Source organism: Nomascus leucogenys, chromosome 6 (assembly GCF_006542625.1).
Source record: "Nomascus leucogenys isolate Asia chromosome 6, Asia_NLE_v1, whole genome shotgun sequence".
Lineage (NCBI taxonomy): Eukaryota > Metazoa > Chordata > Mammalia > Primates > Hylobatidae > Nomascus > Nomascus leucogenys.
The window spans coordinates 13,822,141-13,841,310 of NC_044386.1; the positions used below are offsets into that span (position 1 = coordinate 13,822,141).

A 19,170-nucleotide genomic window follows, 5' to 3' on the forward strand; every position below is an offset into this window, starting at 1 on the left:
AGCTGAAAGAGAGGAGAATGTCCTTAAGCCCAATCCGGTAAAGCTCTCCATCAGATTCACCTCTAGCTGCGGGAAGATGTTAAACAGTATGAAAGAGAGAGGAGGTGAGTTTCTGGACCGCAGAGCCAGCGGCAGCCAGGAGTTGTCAGCTTTATATGCAGATGAGGTCCAAGTCACAGGGCCTCACAGCAGAGTCAATTCAACCTTGGACTTCCAGCCATTTAACACAGTCTCCAAATGCTGAGGTCTTTTCCTGGAATAGAAACCTGCTCTGTTCTGCCTAAAACGCTCTTTTAAATGGTTTCAAAGTTGCTCAGTGTTTTGCTAATGTTTTAGGGAACTATGGAAAAGCCTGGGCACCACAGAGAGAAATCATGCTAACAGGGGAGCAGGGCTGCCTAGGGAACCGGCCCTGCTCAAACAGGCATTGCTATCAGCAATTCTGCAGTGAGGCAGTGCTGGAATAGGTTCCCAACGCCCCTGTGTTCCACAGGGACAGGCTGGCAAAAGGGGCTGTGTTGGTGGTGACAAGGGCAGCTGAGGACACGAGGTCATGACTCGGCAGTGTCAGAGGTCTTCTGTGATAGGCACTGCCCTTGTGACAATCCAATTAGGTGGTGGATCAACGGATCAAATATTAAGCTGCAGGCTTTCAAAACGTCCATTAAAGGTTTAAAATGTACGCAGGCCTTGATTTTAATGGCCCACTAACAGAGCTCATCAAGCTCCACGGTTCTTGTGATGATGGTAAGAAGGACCCAGCCCCTGTGCTCCCGTTATTGGCATAATCCAACACCTTCATGGCCTTTGGTCCTCTTTATTAGTTATTGACAATGACAACTGCACACATCTCAACATTTCTGCAAGTATTTCTATTGTATATGCGAATGTAAGTTTCTACCGGATTTAATAGGACATGTGTTGTGACAACAATAAGCAAGGAAAACAGAACCGAGTTCAAAAGACCCTTATTTCTTCTTATTCTCTTCTCATCTCCATCTTTATAACCCAAAGGGCACAGTCTCCAACGGAAGGCTGTTTATAAACGATACGTTTTTTGCCACTGTTGATAAACACTCTAAAAAGCCTTAAATTATATACCACGTCCTTTGGACTATAAAGCATGTACCTATTTTATCCATGTTTTTTTGAACATTATCAATGTTCAAACACATGTGAATTACACACAGGGGCTTGATAATGAAGGATGTGTGTTGTTTATTTAAGGTTGCGCATAGAAATACTGACAGGCTCTGCTGCTGACACAGTGTCACACATGCTTGCTCACAGCTGTATCCTCAGCAGACAGATGGGCCTGGGATCCCACAGGGGCTCAATGCCTATGGGCACGTGATGGCCAAGTAAGTAGGCTATGTCAGCACAAACATAACTGGAAAGGAATTTTTACTGGGGAAAACTGAAATAATGCTGATTAAATTGGGAAAAGAGACAGGGATGGTTGTAAAGTTGACTTTTGATGTTTAAAAAGTGGGCTAGAAATTTTTCAGCAAGACAAGTGTATTATTCCAATTAAAGGCAACCTCTTCCTTTCTGCAGCATTTGAGAAGCCCCAAGAAATGGCTGACATAGGTCCTTTATTCCTAGAATCAAGGGCCTCCTTGAATAACAATCACTCACATTTGAAGAAGAAAGTGTATTGAAGAGGTTGCTAATTAATCTAGCATCACATTACATTGTGGAAAATAAGATTTCCCCCTTTAAAATAGCAACTTGCCCCTTTACAAAAACCAAACAGAGAGAAGAGACAGAGAGAGCCTCTGTCCTTACCGTGAGTGACAGTGCCATGCAGACGAAGGTGAACTTCTTGATGTGGGCCGCCGTGACTGTGTTGCTCGTGCTCACCAGTTTGTTGCTGGGGTTATTCTAGGGAAAGAAAACCACAGTCATGAATGGGCCTGGCTTATCCTTGGCTGAACCCACTGGGGGATCTTGAAGAGCATCTTGCTTTTGTTTTCTCTGATGTGTCTGAATTAGAGGTTTCAAGTGACAGTTTGCCAGGCGGCTGTCATGTTGAGTGCCTCTCGGGAGCTGTCAGGTCCCTGCACAGGATCATTAACCTGAGTGAATTCTCGACTCAATGCCCTGCAGCTCATCCAACTCAGTCACCTCCCCTCTGCCTGGGCAGCCCATCTCGCCCAGTCCTGGGGCTTCGGCTCTGAAGCCTGCTCCTGCCCCACGCACCCCGCTCCTGGTCCCAGCAGACCCTGTGCCTGGCCACCATCGGCATCTCTCTAAATGCCATGGCCCTGCTCAGTGGCCTCCAGGGCCTCTCTGTGATAGGCACTGCCCTTGTGACAATCCAATTAGGTGTTGGATCAACGGATCAAATATTAAGCTGCAGGCTTTCAAAATGTCCATTAAAGGTTTAAAATGTATGCAGGCCTTGATTTTGGTAGTCCCTACCAAATGGACTATAAATTCCACTGGGCATTCAAGGCCTTGTGCAATCTGACACAGACTCACTTTCCAGCCGTGACTTCTCCACTTCTAGCCCAAATGGGACTTCCTGCTCTTCCCCTGACACACCTGGTGCTTTTGTTCCTCCTACCATTGAATCCTGATTTTCAAAAACATCCCTCTTTCTAAGGCCCATCATCTTCACAGCCCATCTGTTTCCTAAAGCCTCTCTGACCTTTGACCTCCAAGCTGGCCCCCACCTCCTGTAAAGCCTGATGATCCTGGAGCTCTCTGAGGGCAGGCATCACGTCCTGTCATGCATCCAACCCCGGTGAGGCTGTGCTTGCTGAGGTGACGCCCTGCGTGTCTCCCCTTGAATCAGCACAACATCTGCGTAGAAAAGATGCCCCAAGAACGTCTGCTGCACTGCATTTCAAGCAGGACTGCGGGGGGCTCAGATGTCCCCGGCTTGACAGTCAAAGGGGCCTGCCGAGGCTCTCCAGCTGCACTGCTAAGCGTGCTCCTCACCCCTGCAAAACGAGGGCCTGGCCCCCGGACCACGAAACTGGCAGAGAAAGATAACCCTGGCCTCATTATGGACCCAATTAGTCCCAGAGCCGACTCACAAAAACAAACCCTGAACACCTGGCTCCACATCCAGCCGCGTGAAACACACACCCACAGCTACTACAGGATCCACCTGGAAAAGAGCTTGTGCTTTTCCTTTACTGGGAGGCTAAGGTCATTTCTCAAATCCCTTCCACCACCAGCACCAGCCTCTGAATGAGTATACGTTTTCTTAATTCTAGTCTCTAAAACATAGCTGTTTTCTAGACTGTTCTATGGCAAAGTACAAGTCCCACTGGTTGGAGACCTCCGTGTCCATTCACCCTGGATTTGTTAGAGGACCAAGGTCCATTCACCACTGCTCTGTAGGAGCAGTGCCCTTGCTGGGTACGATGAGGAGGCGGCCGATGTTGGAAAGAATTAGGGAACCTCAGCAAAACACACATACTGCCATGGGGACAGCAACGTACCACAGCTCCTTCAGGGGCACTGTGATTTGCAAAATGGCACATATTCACATGAAGATCATTGAAATAAACCAGCAGGTATCATTAGATTGGCACTGGAGTTTCAGTTTGTTTGCCCAATTGGCTCAGAAGCATCCTTTTTTGCAGGTCACTGAACATTAAAGAGAATCTGCACTAGTGGAAACCTCTCCCAGCTCATACTTAGCTAGAACTCCCAGAAGGTATGTGAGAAATTTTAAATCTCTGATTCTGGAGCCCACAAAGAAGCTGAGGATTTCAACTGTCAATGCAGCAAATTCTGGAAGTCCACATGGAGGTGCCTAAGATTTTGGTGAATAGACGGCATTCACATAAATGGCTGGTGTAGCTCGCTGGAATGCTTGGAAACAATGGGCGAGGTTTTAAAAGGATTTAGAGTAACTTGAAGTTCTGGCTAGAGGTATGCTCGTTAAAGGAATTTTTTATAGCTCCTAGCCTCTGTGATCAAGAATAAAACAATGTTTTTCTTGGATGCTCTTACTGAAACCATACAGTGTTGTATTGTTAAATTTTATTATTTCAAGGTGGCCAAAAATCTCAGATGAGACCTAGGCAGCCAGGAGGTTCTAACACTTCAGCACTTGCCCTTCTCATCAGTTTCATCAGATGATCACCTTATTCATCAGGATCTAGAACTGAAATTTAGCAAGAAGACATATATTCATGCTGGTTTTCTAAGATTTACTTCTATACACACATACCTTGAAATGAAAACAATGATTTCTATCTATAGACTGAATTAAACCCACTCAAACACAGTGTCTGCTCTCTCCAGCAAGTGACTCATGCCTTCTGAGTCCACTCTCAAAGGCCTGTGAGGCAGGAACCAGAAGCATTTCTTAGGAGATGCTCTGCATCCTGATGCTGCAACTGAATATTCCCAGTAGATGATGGTCCTAACTCACAGTCCAGCAGGCGATGGTCCTAACTCACAGTCCAGTAGGTGGTGGGTCCTAACTCACAGTCCAGTAGGTGATGGTCCTAACTCACAGTCCAGCAGGTGGTGGGTCCTAACTCACAGTCCAGTAGGTGATGGTCCTAACTCACAGTCCAGCAGGTGGTGGGTCCTAACTATCAGTCCAGCAGGTGGTGGGTCCTAACTCACAGTCCAGCAGGTGGTGGGTCCTAACTCACAGTCCAGCAGGTGGTGGGTCCCAACTATCAGTCCAGCAGGTGGTGGGTCCTAACTCACAGTCCAGTAGGTGGTGGGTCCTAACTATCAGTCCAGCAGGTGGTGGGTCCCAACTATCAGTCCAGCAGGTGGTGGGTCCTAACTCACAGTCCAGCAGGTGGTGGGTCCCAACTATCAGTCCAGCAGGTGGTGGGTCCTAACTCACAGTCCAGCAGGTGGTGGGTCCTAACTATCAGTCCAGCAGGTGGTGGGTCCTAACTCACAGTCCAGCAGGTGGTGGGTCCTAACTCACAGTCCAGCAGGTGGTGGGTCCTAACTCACAGTCCAGCAGGTGGTGGGTCCTAACTCACAGTCCAGCAGGTGGTGGGTCCTAACTCACAGTCCAGTAGGTGGTGGGTCCTAACTATCAGTCCAGCAGGTGGTGGGTCCTAACTCACAGTCCAGTAGGTGGTGGGTCCTAACTCACAGTCCAGCAGGTGGTGGGTCCTAACTATCAGTCCAGCAGGTGGTGGGTCCTAACTCACAGTCCAGCAGGTGGTGGGTCCTAACTCACAGTCCAGTAGGTGGTGGGTCCCAACTATCAGTCCAGCAGGTGGTGGGTCCTAACTCACAGTCCAGCAGGTGGTGGGTCCTAACTAATGGTCCAGCAGGTGGTGGGTCCTAACTAATGGTCCACTGAGGAAGTTCCACACTCAGTACAGGGTTCTGGGTCTATCGCCCATTAGCTTAGGCAGGGGAATCCCTCACTGGTTTTCAGGTGGGTTACCCTTCCCAGGTGACCATGGGTAGGGAAATAGAGGAGGCAGGTGATAGAGACAGGGAATGGCCTGGGGGCTGGCAGTGGAAGAATGCCCTGATGGGCAAGTGGGAGCAGGCTGTGTGTGGGGACGGATGTGTGTGTGTGTTTGCACCAGCATGCATTAACAGAGAAACTGCTCAGGAACTGCAGGAGCAGAGGAGGAGGAGGAGGGCAGACGTGGGTGATCACTCCAGACTCGATCCTCCGTCTCCACCTCACATTTTCAGAGATGCTTGGAGGGGTGCCCTTCGGCCAGGCTATAAGGTGTGGTGGGGGAGAGGGGTCCCCAGGTCCCTGCTCCACAGGCCTCGCCCGTCTCAGAACCCACAAACGGTCTCGGGGGCATTTTGGAAGCTGGTGGCCATGTGAAAGGAGGAGGGAGGCCTGCAGCCTGTGGCCTAGCCTTGTTGTGTGGCTTCCCAGGGCTTCCTGTGCCCAGGAGAGGTCAGGCTGGCGGTGGGGGAAGGAAGGAAGGGCCAGCATTACCCAGGGTCCAAGGCCAAGCTGCCCATTCTGCCAGAGTTGAGCGCTGCAGACACCCCTGGCCAGGAGGCTTCCTCTCCTCACTTCACAGGCTCTGGCTGGGATAAGACAGCGTGATGCCGGCAGTGGCTGCTAGTTCTGCAGACGTTCAAGGCACAACAGGTGCCCTTCACAGTAAGAAGTGGCAGTCTGTTTGCTTCCTTCCTGTGCATCATTTTAAAACACTGTAGACTATTTTTGGAGTATGTTTCACCAGTCATTTCTTTTAGAGTATTAAAAAAGTCTATAGGTTTAAATAATAACGCCATAAAATAGACTTTAATTGAATGACAGCAGGACAGTGCTGACTGGGTCATAAGTTACAGGGCAGAAGGGTTATGTGACTCCCATGGCTGGGGAGACACAGCAGCTGTCAACAGAGGCTTTCCACTGGAATACGTCTGCCATATCAAAACATTGGACCCAGGTCTTGCCTATGGCCAACTTGAGCATGCAGGTAGGCCGGCCCACAGAAAGACAGCCACGCACGGCTTCCTGCCTACACCTTAGCCACCTGGTATGGGGTCAGCAAAGTATTTGTTTAAAGAAACAAACCACAGAAATAAAATCCCATAAATTGATTTTGGGGGAAGTTCATTTTCCCTTTCGCAAACAATTTCTCAATGAGAATAACCTGAAAGTAACCACAGGACGATCACTTTGGAAAAGCATCCTGGGATCAGCGTCAAAGGTAAGCTTCAACTTGCCCCTGTTATTTTCTGAGGAAAATATTCCTTCAATGCCCCCAACGTCACATTAACCTTACAAAGGGAAGCAGGATTGAGAAGCAACAAAATGTCCCTCATCAGAGAGCCCTGTCTATCAAGCAGTCATTTCAAAAGCTTGTTTCAGACACGACACCACACGGGTTCTCACCTTGTCGAAAGCAGGATAGACAGCACGGATTTCCGTCAACCAGCCGTATGGCATGTGACCCACAGGGTATGTGGCTGTCAAAATCGCCACTGCCTGCAACAGGAAGAGGTGGCAGTTAGCAGGGTACCAGCAGAAAGTCCTCCAGGAGCTACAGTAGGTGACAAAGCACACCGACTCAGGTGCAGCCGCTGAGGACAGAGCCCTCTACACTGGGTGACGAACATCAGGCAGGCACAGGATGGCCTGGGACGGGGGGAACTGACAGCAAATTGGGCTCCTAGGCGCAGGCACTCCGCCGCATCCCTGGGAGTGGAATGAGCCAGTCAACAAAGTGGACGTGAAACGAGGGGGATGCGTCACGTTTTACGCAGATCCAATGAGAAACAGGTGCAGACCACTGGCTGGGAAGCCAAGATTCCTTTTTTTTCCCCTTTTTTTTTTTTCTTTTTGAAGGAGACTAGAGTTTTATTATTACTCAAATCAGTCTCCCCGAGCATTGGGGTCAGAGATGAAATCATAGGGAGTTGGAGCTGTCTTCTTGTGCTCAGTCAGTTCCTGGGTAGGGGCCACAAGATCAGATGAGCCAGTTGATTGATCTGCGTGGGGCCAGCTGATCCATCAAGTGCAGGGTCTGCAAAACAAGCACTGATCTTTGGAGCAGTTTAGGGAGGGTCAGAATGTTGTAGTCCCCAGCTGCATGACTCCTAAAGCATAATTTCTAATCTTGTGGCTAATGTTAGTCCTACAAAGGCAATCTAGTCCCCAGGCAAGAAGGAGGTCTGCTTTGGGAAAGTGCTGTTACCATCTTTGTTTACAAACTATAAACTGTAAGTTTCTCCCAAAGTCAGTTCAGCCTATGCCCAGGAGTGAACAAGGACAGCTTGGAGGTTGGAAGCAAGACGGAGTCAGTTAAGTTAGATCTCTTTCACTGTCTCAGTCCTATTTTTGCAAAGACGGTTTCAATCCCTCCCTTTGGGTTTTATTACACCTTAATCAAGTGTAGGCTGCAAAGATGGGAAAAGACCATCCATTGCTCTGAGAAGCCAAGATTTCAACCCAGGTGCACCCGACTCCAGAATCTTTGCTCATTCCATCAAGCCACACAGAACCCTCTAGTCTAGCCCTATTTATTTTGGATTCTCAAAATGAAATTGCATTTCATTTTGGGTCAAGAAATTGACCCTGCTCTCTGGAGGGTCTCTTACTTGGGATCCACCTCTAAGCCTCCACTCCGTCCTTCAGGGACGCTGACATTTTGCGTGGTTGTTGATGGCTCTGTGCTAGTCTCCTTCCAATCCAATTCACTCCCAGTCTGTTTGGTCAGTATGGCCCAATTTAGATTTTTTAAGTTAAGAAAATTAAATACATATTTTGTGCAGAAAGCTATCAAGGTGCTTCCATGAAAATATGAGTTTCTGACCAGCCATGGTAGCTCATGCCTATAATCCCAGCACTTTGGGAGGCCGAGGGTGGAGAATTGCTTGAGTCCAGGAGTTCGAGACCAGCCTGGACAACAAAGCAAGACACCGTCTCTACAAAAGAAATTAAAATATTAGTTGGGCATGATGGCTTAGGAGGCTGAGGTGGGAGGATCGCTTGAGCCCAGGAGATCGAGGCTGCAGTGAGCTATGATCGTGCCACCACTGCTCTCCTACCTGGGTGACAAAGCAAGACCCCGCCTCTTAAAGAAGAAAAATAAAATGACAGTTTCTTCCCTATGTGAATTAAAAGGAAGGAAAGTGAAAACAATGCATCTAAACCTACATCCTGGCAGTGTTCAACCCTCTGCCTAGCCTGCGAAGGAGGAGAACAAGCTTCATCTGTTTTAATTAACAAAACGGCAAAGCCCAGAGGTTCCAGGAACATAAGGCAAGTCCCCAAGCAGTGTGAAGAAAGTGTGGTGTGGCGTGGTGTGCTAGAACAAAAAGGAGCATTGGGATAGGGCGGACCTGGATCCAAACCTTCACCTCATCGCTCCCCAGCTGTGCGAAGCACCACATCTCCCCCGGCTCCCCCTTCTTGCTGCTCTGGTGGAACAGTAAAAACAATAATATCCATCCCATAGGGTTACTGGGGAGTCAAGGAAATGTACATAAATGCCTGGCACATGAGCAGATGACCAGTAAATGCCAGCGCTGTACCCCATGTGCTGTTCCTATATGCCATCGAGAGCAATTTTCAAATGGCTCTAATGTATAATTTGTCCTTTTTCTTTTTTTTAAAGGGGAGGATGGAATTCTAGCACACAGGTGGTGGGGGTCCCATACTTTTTGTGAGAAACTCGAACTGAAGTATTTGAGGACAAAAACTGTGTGTTACAGTAGCCACCCAAGATGATGTTCATGATTCAAAAAACAAAATCCAGGAACACACCGAAGCAAGAGAAAGCGTTCTGCTTTTGATTTACGTGCTTCTTTTTCCAGGAGAACATGAGCAGCTTCCCAGGACATGGAAACTGGCAGGCACTCTGGCTGGAGACATGCTGACAGCGCAGTAAGGGCTCCGGGCGGCTCCCCTCAAGGCAGTGCCTGGACGGGGCCCTCGTGGGCAGCCATGAGCCTTCCTCGGGACCAGCAGTTCGAGAGATGGAATTAATTCTCCAGAGGGCAGTGGAGGAGGAAGCCAATGAAGTAATTCTATTTGTTCAAACCCAACTTGAAAGAGGTAAAAATGAGTCAACTCTTTCTTTGGAGTGGCTGCCAGTTTCCAGATAAAGTTTGTTCAATCAAGGAGCTCCCCATCTGAGGCGGGCATGCCAGGCGCGGGTGTGATGGTGACGAGTCGGGCAGCACATGCAGGATGGTGAAGGGCAGGTGAGGGCAGGCCAGGTCAACACGGAGGCAGCGGCCCTGCAGCCACTGGGTGTGTCCCACTCTGCTGCCACGTGGCATGCTTCATCGTCCTCTGCCACCACAGTGAAGAGGCAGGTGCTGACTCCGTGGACATGGAAAACTGACCGGGAGTCAGAAAACCTGGATTCTAACACTAGTCCAGCTTCCAGCTAGTTCTGTGTCTTTAACCTTTTCTTTCTGTGCCTCACTTCCTCATATTTGATAAGCAAGAAGGATGTATGACATGCGTGACAGGTTTTCTCCCATAATCATAAAAATACACAATTACATAAGTCACTGAATGAGATCTTTATGGCTTCCTAGTGTGACTGTCATGGAATTTAATATTGGGGAATTACTTGAGCTCTCAAGAAGAACTGGAAATCAGTTTCAGCACTCCCCTGCCCCACCAAGGTGATTATAAGCCCCACATCCCCAAAGCATGGCCTACCTCTGTGGCTGCAGAACTGCCACCAAGGTCCCGGGAAACAAAGAGGTTAACAATAGGGCGACTGATTCTCTGTGTGGCCAGAATTAGAGCCAAAGGCCACCAGAAGCTCAGCATCTTTCTTATTGTTGCATCTCCCTGCGTTAAGAAACGAAGATAAAAGTTACCTGAACTCTAGAAGTAGAACGGAAAAAACAATTCAGAATCAAAGCTTTTCCTTCATATGTTAATCACGAGCCAATTCACTATACTTGAAAGTAATATAAGGAAAAGTGTCTGTAGACAAGCCAAGTTGAATTAAAATAAAATGTTCAGTCTTAATAGAAATTAACTGAGACAGCTGGCAAGCTGTTGCGAAATTAAAACACACACTGAAATTTAATGGATCCCAAACAGTCTTTTCCATACTGAGACTCAGGGAATCTCTAACCAAGGTAGAACCCACATCTAGGGCCTGAGAAACAGGTTTGAAATTAAGTCTTTGTTAATCTCATCAAATGGACTGGCTAGAAGCCATGTCAGGAAGAGGTAACTCTTAGAAATAAAAAAGTTATTATAATTTATTTTGGAATCCGTCAGCTCATAAAAATGTGCCTAATTATTTTGGCAGTGTAGAAATTGACTACAGAGGTTCTTATTCTCTCGGAGCTCTCACAGACGTCATGTAAACTGTTCAAAAGCATAATCAAAATAAAGGCATGTAAAGAACAAGGGATTTCTAAGACTTCTGCGGCAAAGGTGTGGGATATCTTTAAAGCCTGGCTTTCATTATGCAATTTTGGTTTTGATTGTTCACAAGGGTGAGAGTTACATCATGGAACCATCTTGGCCACTTTACTTTCGTTTGCTGGTGGCTAAATGTTAAAAGATGGATTGTTACCGTCAAGACCAATTGTGGTTGGCCTAGTGATGGGATAACTAGATAGGATTTTACTGACAGCCTGACCTCGGATGGAGGTAAGTGGTCTAAACAATTACTGCTTGACACGACAAAGTAATGTGTGGCCCAAGTGGGGATCAGGGTGAGGTGAGGGGATGAATTCAGGGCTGTAGATGCCTTACAGCTAAATGCAGACAAACCGAATGATGTCTCATACCTACGGGTAGGGAAAATTAGCACACACAGAAATCAGATAATGTTTATACTTACAACAAACAGAATGCTTTGGTGATCTCTATAAGGTTCTCTATCTCACTCCTACTTGTTTCTTATTCAACTTTCAGGGCACAGCAAGATCTACCTCCTCCAAGGAGGCATCTTACACTACATCACTATGTTCCTTCTCCCAGTGTTAGTGGCTCCTAAATCCTCATGCAGGTGATGTGCTGTCTCAGATGACTGTTTAATTGTTGCTTCTGTATTGTTCTGATCTGCCAGATGGGATATGATGCTGCTTGAGGGTAGAGACCATATCTTAAAATTTTCTGTGTTGCCCTGTGGTACCTAATATTGCGCTTGGCCCCCGGGAGGCACCTGAATAAGGGACTGGGATTGGCCATTGAAGAAAGTATAAACAAAGCCTGGATCCCTGCTGTAAAATTAAACACAATGAAATATAAACTCAAAGGTATCGTGGGCCCTAAAACCTTTGTTGACTGCAGAATAACTCATAAGAGCAAGAGAAACCACGAATGTTGTCTCTGTTCCTTGGCCACAGATTCTCTGTGCCTCTGTCTCCTCCTATGGGATAAGGAGGCTGGACAGTGACATCTCAGATCACATCCATCTGTTAGAGTTCATTAATCGTCCAACTGTCTTTCCCTGTAGACATCTAGCACTTGGCCTCTGGGTATGACATCCTGGCCAATTTCATGTTTTGATGTCATTGATTTCTCATTTTACATAGAGGTGGAATACAGTTTTATTCTACTCTGAGTCTCAGACAGACTGCTGTTGGGTTGGTAGACGTACCCCCAGCTCCGGGCCACTTCTGTCGGGGATGATGTCGTGGATGTTCTTGTAGTAGCCCAGGCACAGGGTGGTGCAGCGCACAAGCGCGCCCATGTACAAGGAGAGGATTGGGATGAGCAGGGGCTCCCGGCATTCCAGGTGACTGTGAAGCAAAATGGCTACAAAAACAACCTGAGAGAAGGGAGAACAGGAACAGGTCAGAGGGGAGAAGCGGGAACCGATCGACAGAAGCACAGGGGCACGCTCTTGAACCTGAGACAGACCCCTGAGCAAAGATCTTGACTTTTATGCAAACAGAACCAAAAATTGGATGATGACCCAATGTCGCTCTCATGTAATTCGGGTGCAGATGTTTGGGATTCACTGGAGGAACACGGATCATTTTGTTATACCCACCATTAAAATTCTTTTAAGCAACTACAAAAACCTTTCAAGGCATCTTTTTTAAGGTTATTGCTTTAAAAAAATTTATGCAGTATGTTTTCAAGAATCCATTGGCAATGACTGGAACATACAACTATTAAAATAATGACAGCATAGAAAAGCACTGCATGTTTGCACCAAACCAAGAGATTTTTTGTACCATTGTTTGAAACCCATTAACTTAGTAAAATCTGAAAACAAAACAAAACAAAACAAAACACCCCTCGAGAATTGCCACTGAAATTGGAGGCATTATAAATAATTTCCATTTTACCACTGGTGATTGGTGATTACCTGCTATTTATGCCAAGGTGGCACTTCAAAGTACTGTGCATGGAATCTATTTACTCATTACCAACTTAATGTAGCTTTTCCCTCTGGAGGCTAGACACTCAGGTGTGTATGTAACACACACCTGAGGACTAGGCTACATTTAACAAATAAAAAAACAGTAGTGATCAATGACATATACAGGAAAATAGACATTAATGTTTATAGGATAGAAGGCACTAAAAATGGGCTGGGTGCCATGGCTCACACCTGTGATCTCAGTGCTTTGGGAGGCTGAGGCTGGAGGATTGTTGGAGGCCAGCAGTTCCAGACAACCTGGGCAACTTAGTGAGACCCCATCTCTATAAAAGATTTTTAAAAATGAGCTAGGTGTGGTGGTGCACACCTGTAGTCCTAGCTACTTTGGAAGCTGAGATGGGAGGTTCACTTGAGCTCAGGAGTTTGAGGTTACAGTGAGTTTTGATCGTGCCACTGTACTCCAAGCTGGGTGATGGGGAGACCCTATCTCAAAAAAAAGTCACTAAAAATGCTGCCAAAAAACACCAACAGTAATAATTATAAAACAACTTACATTAACATTTAAAATACTAACCTATAAAACTAGAATAGGTTGAAATAACCAGAGTCAGGAGAGAATGAAATTACAATAATGTTTATATCTCTATTCTATGGTACAGTCTCTAAATCAAGCTTAACAATGTATTAACCTCCCTGTCCTGCAGAAATCAGAGGATCAGCCCAGCCTTTGTCTAGAGCCCTCCTGGGATCCACTCATTCCAAAGACCTCAGAAGCATACGGAGAACAAAAGCAGGACAATGCATATTCCTGAGCTACATCAACCTTAATGGCCAAATACCAATGGAAAAACAAGCTGAAGCATGTAAAAACCAGGACTGCAGCGGTGGGAGGGCCGGTGGGAAGGAGCGTGTGACTGAGGAGCGGGTAGTCAACAGAGTGAAGATCAGGGAAGCTGCCTGCTGCGTTTAATGGCAGGAAAGTCATTAGTAAGAATCATCTGGGTGGACTGATGGGGGTGAAAGTCAGCCTCAAGTAGGTACAGAATGAAAGAGAAGTGAAAAAGACAGTGAGTAGAAGCCACCCTCCCAAGAAGTTTGGCTATAAAGTGATAGAACTGTAGCTAAAGAGTTAGGTGAAATACACAGGAAGCTTCTCGTTGCTGTGTTAACATGGCAGAGATCTGAGTGTGACAGGACAAGGGAAACGATTCACGAGAAAGCAGGGAACAGGTTCCTGAGGAAGCAGCATCGGCCAGGACCCAAAGGAGTGGCCCTGGATGGGAGGAGGGACACCTCCTCCCCTGCAATGAGAAGAGAATGGGGAGGATGCAGGGTTGGAAGGTAAGTGTGTAGGTTTGTTGGCTGGAAGGTGACGAATTTGATTGCTGCAATTGACTCTGTGAGGTGGGAAATGAGGTCATATGTTGGGAGGTGAGAGGTAGAGAAACACTCTGAAATAGTTCCTACAGAGTCAGCAGAGGTGAGGGATAAGATTGTGCATTTACAGTTTGATTAATCTATTCTGTTGTGTAACCTTTTGTAGAAGCACCGCGCAAGTGGAGGAAGATGCATAACATAGGGTTGGTTCAGAGGAATTTTCTCAGAAGGCTGAGATGAAAAGGCAGGAGATAAGGGAATTTACAGGAATGCGGGAGATGTACACATTATGATCTGACCAGCCTTGGAATGTCAGCTGACCTTGAAAGGCAAGGGCTGATGATAGCAGAGGAGTTACAGGATGGAAAGTCCAAAGACAGCAAACAACCTTGAGAATTCTCACCTTGATATCAAGGAAGCTAAGAAGGTCCAGATGACCAGGGGATAAAACAAAAACAGCAATATGTTTTCACAAATCCCTTGGCAATGATTGACTGGAACATATCACTGTTAAAATAATGACGGCACAGAAAAGCACTGCATGGTTGCACCAAACCAAGAGGTTTTTTGTACTATTGTGTGAAACCCACTAACTTAGTAAAATCTGAAAACAAAACAAAACAAAACAAAAACCCCCCCTCGAGAATTGCCACTGAAATTTGAGGCATTATAAATGATTTCCATTTTATCATTGGTGATTGGTGATTATGTGCTATTTATGCCAAGGTGATATTTCAAAGTACTTTGCATGGAATCCATTTACTCATTACCAACTTAGATATGTTTTCATACCTAACAAACGTTTTCAGGTAATGAGAGGAAGCCTGAGGGTAAAAGACTTAAAAAGAGAATTTATTCCCCCAGCCAAATTGTGGCAGGAACTCAAGCAACAAGGTTTAAAATAACTACTCCACCAGGCACAGCCTGAAGCCAGATGGCATCTGAACTCGGCTTCCACGCTCCCACTAACCAGATCTGTTTATTCTGAACTTGTAGGCCTTCCCTCAACAGGCAAGGGCCAGGATCAGGTTTAAAATAGAGGAGGAAAATGGCTGTAGGTGTATTGGCAAAGTCTTTTTCAGAGACAGGCTTTTCTTCTTCTGTCTTGGATGGCTACTATGTTTATTTTAGGCAAAGTTAAGAGTTCTTTTTTTTTTTTTTGCCTTTAAAAAAACACACATCTACAAATGTGTGCTCACAAATGCTCACCGACTTGCTGATGCCAGTGTTTGAAATTAGACAGGCTTACTGAATTTCAAATGAAGTGATTAGAGTGAATAAAGCAGTTTAGTTCATCTCCCATAGGATACAGAAAGTGAGACTGGGACAAAATTCTCTACTAACTCTTAAGAAAATTAACAAAGACATACCAAAGAATGGTGGTTGCTAGTATTGCTAGTATTTACACACACACACACCCCACACATACCCACACACACATGGTTAGTAGAAATCCATTTAAATTACCTATAATAGTGATCCACAGAGTAAACACGATTAATCTGGAAATTATTGGTCTTTAGGGAAGTACTAACAGTTCAACAGTAGATTATTTCAAGAAGGTGGCTAAGAGATCAGGGTGTGCAAGAAAGGAAAAATGTATGGAAATGTTCATAGAATAGAAATGAGACTGGGCGTGGTGGCTCATGCCTGTAATCCCAGCACTTTGGGAGGGCGAGGTGGGCAGATCACCTGAGGTCAGGAGTTTGAGACCAACCTGGCCAATATGAAGAAGCCCATCTCTACTAAAAATACAAAAATTAGCCGGGCATGGTGGCAGATGCCTATAATCCCAGCTACTCAGGAGGCTGAGGCAGGAGAATCACTTGAACCTGGGTAGTGGAGGTTGCAGTGAGCCGTAATCGTGCCATTCGATAAGAGCGAAACTCCGTTTCAAAAAAAAAAAAAAAAAAAAAAGAAATGAGAATTTGGAAAGGCATTTGGAGATATAGTCTAACCTCTTCCTCTATGAAGAAATCATTCTCCCAAATCCCTGACTGTAGGAACTTAGTCTAATTTATAAATCATAGGAATTCAATCTATTTTTCCACTAAAATTGTTCATGCGCTATCCTTGGTAGAAGAAGAAAGGACAGAAAGCCAGGGCTGAGTGCCAGGGCTCAGAGAATTGGACCCAACAGAAAGTGGGATGTAGGCCTTCTTCTCAGACCACATGGAAAGGTAGCTGAATCAACTTCCTGGTTCCTTCTAAATGTGGGGAAGTGACCTGTGAATGGCAGCCCTGCGTGGTAACAACAGAGGATTATAAGAACATTTAAGAATAATTCCTAAGAGCCCTCCCTCTAGAACAGAGTGACAGACTTCATAGTGTTTGGCCACGCAGAGGGCACCCAGGCAAGTGCACAGTGACCCTAAGACATGCCAAAAGGTACTAGGTATGACTTTATGGTCATCTCACATGCATGCTCTTTAAAAATAAAGGTCAAAACCCCTTTATTTAAATTTAAATTCTTACAACCCGTATTCTAGCAAGATTATACATACTGTTATTACAGGGCGTTCTCTTTTCTCATTCATTTAGCAAATATTTATTGAGGTCTCTATGTGATGTAACGGTGCTGGCAAAACCAGGCTGAATGCAGAGTGTACTGCACAGTGAATGAATATAAATCACACATCAGTTACACACGCCAGAAGGGGACCCTGAGGAGCTCTGATTGACACACAGACCATATTTACCTGAGCTATGACATCTGAGATTGAGGCACATCCCACCAGGAAACTGTATTTGTGTTTTAAGAGAATGCCAGCATGGGTCCATGCCTGCCAGAAAGAAAAGAATTTGGCATGAGATACACCTTCAGGATTATGCTGTTTCTGGTTGTTGCGATTTACTGGGCATTCCTGAAATACACTTTATACCCCCTCAAAGCCTTAGCAGCCCAGGTCTGATAAATCTTTGGTTGGTAAAATTACTGTAACTTGATCTGGTGGCTGGCTCCACATTAGAGTTTTCAGCGGAGTGAAGGACTGCACGCAGTTATTTATTTAGTACCAATTGTATGTAGACTAGAGCGCTATTAGGTTTGTATGCCTGGCAGGAAAGCTGAAGGAATACCAAGAATGGAGGAAACACAATCTCTCTCTCTCAAGCATCTCAGTCCCAAAGCAGCATCCTTCCCACGTGATGCAGATCATAATGAGGGCTCTCATTTGGGTCTGAGTTATTACAGTCATTACCGGTGCTCACTGACTGATTAGGGTCTACTGTTTTCTTGCCTTCAAGTTTGGGCAGGATCTGACCTGACACTTTGGGAGATGAGGAGGAGGGTGTTATGAGGGGAGCAGACGAAAAGCCCGGGGAACAGCAGGTCTGGAGAAGGTTTCAAGTTCATGACGGGCTCTGTTTAAGGATCATCCTTCTTACCTTCAAGGTTGATTTGGACTGACACAGAAATGACATTTCATCTGAGCTACGCACAATGAGACAAGCAGGGTCTATTCCCCAGGTCCATGTCAAGACTTTGTAGAGTAACAGCTAATTCCCTGCCCATCTGCAAACACGGCTGTGGGCTGGCTTTGTTGTCTGAAAGCCACCATACAATAAGCTTGCTGGTTTTAAATATTCTCTCTCCAACCAATATATCAGCGCCATGCTGCCAGGGGTGAGGGGGTGGGGAGGGAGGAGTTGATCTGGTCCTTATAAATGTTCATTATTTTCATTTTTATAAGCCATCTCTTGCTGTTATACCAGGGTCTCTGGGGGAACTTACAGAAGAAACATGGAAGAAAAGGGTACCAATTACAAATGTTCTGGTGTTCTATTTGATTTCAGAAACTCTCTTATGGCAAATAAATACAGCTAAAGGGACATGGAATACTAGGTCCTTAAGAATCTGCAACTCACTTTTACTAACAGTCCTGAGTTCCTGGAATTCACCATATAACTGTAATTCTTCTATGTGTGTAGATTCCCACTTCAACACAGATGGGAGGACAGACCTCAGAGCAACGGCATGGACCTGTCTAGGAAGCTGGGCTTCGACTCTTTAGGGACGTCCGAAAGGCCACCTCCTTCAGTTCTCTAACTGGGCTACCACCATGGGCTAGTTCAGGCACCGCAGGGAAGCCAGTTATGCACTTACATCATGCATTTAACTGTATACAAACTTGAGGTGGGGGTGGTAAAAAAAAAAAACTGTACAGACTAACATATTTTTAAGTCTCCTTCCAAGAATAATTCAAAATGGAGCCAAAGGAAAGGGTTTACTTTCCAGCATTGGACCTTATTGGAATATATATATATATACATTTTTTTTTGCTAAGTCTTTTTTATATTTATAAGACAGCAGAAGAGAATGAAAAGCACTGTTTAAGCACTCCTCAGTATCATGACAAAGAATTTATGGAAGTGGGCAGCCCTGAGCTAATGGGGTAAAGCTGGTTATTAAAATAATGAAACCCTACCAGTATGTTCAACAGATTCTTACTCTAAAACTGTGGGTGTCTGTGCCACACAAGTGGTAAGTTTATCAGAAAGTGATTCTGATCCTTTGATCCTGAGTATATCAGAAAAGAACTGTATATCTGCATCAAAATTTTCAAATGGGGTTTCCTGCCACCTACCAGAACTTGTGGCAAAATTAAATAAATTGACAAGATGGACTGGTTAAAAGTCAACAGGCAATTGGAACCTGAGTACTCTGAGGGTGGTATAGCTGCTATGAAAATCAGTCTGCTAATTCCTCAAAAAATTAAAAATTAAATTTCCGTATGATCCAGCAATTCCACTTCTGGGTATATACCCCGAAGAACCAAAAACAGGGACTCAGATATTTGCACACTCACGTTCATAGCAGCATTAGTCACAAGAACCCAAAGGCAGAAGCAACGCAAGTATCCATCAGCCGACGAACAGATACACAAGATGTGGCCTAGACATTCACTGGAAAGTGACTCAGCCTTAAAAAGGAAGGAAATTCTGACACCTGCTACTACATAGATAAACCCTGAAGACACGCTCAGTGAAATAAGCCAATTACAAAAGGACAAGCGCTGTATGATTCCACTCTTTTGAGGTATCTCAAAAG

The 19,170-nt window shown here is 45.6% G+C and overlaps 1 protein-coding gene across 1 annotated transcript in view; it reads right to left on the bottom strand.

Moving 5' to 3' along the window:
- The window catches only part of ANKH (ANKH inorganic pyrophosphate transport regulator), a 174,609-nt gene that overhangs the window by 35,077 nt on the left and 120,362 nt on the right, over nt 1-19,170 (bottom strand). Inside the window, exons 4-8 of the mRNA XM_003263146.4 lie at nt 16,820-16,903; nt 12,012-12,182; nt 10,103-10,237; nt 6,821-6,913; nt 1,789-1,884 (exon numbers count right to left, since the gene is read on the bottom strand). Of these exons, the coding sequence (XP_003263194.3) occupies nt 1,789-1,884; nt 6,821-6,913; nt 10,103-10,237; nt 12,012-12,182; nt 16,820-16,903 (579 nt within the window). The remainder of the gene's footprint in view (nt 1-1,788; nt 1,885-6,820; nt 6,914-10,102; nt 10,238-12,011; nt 12,183-16,819; nt 16,904-19,170) is intronic.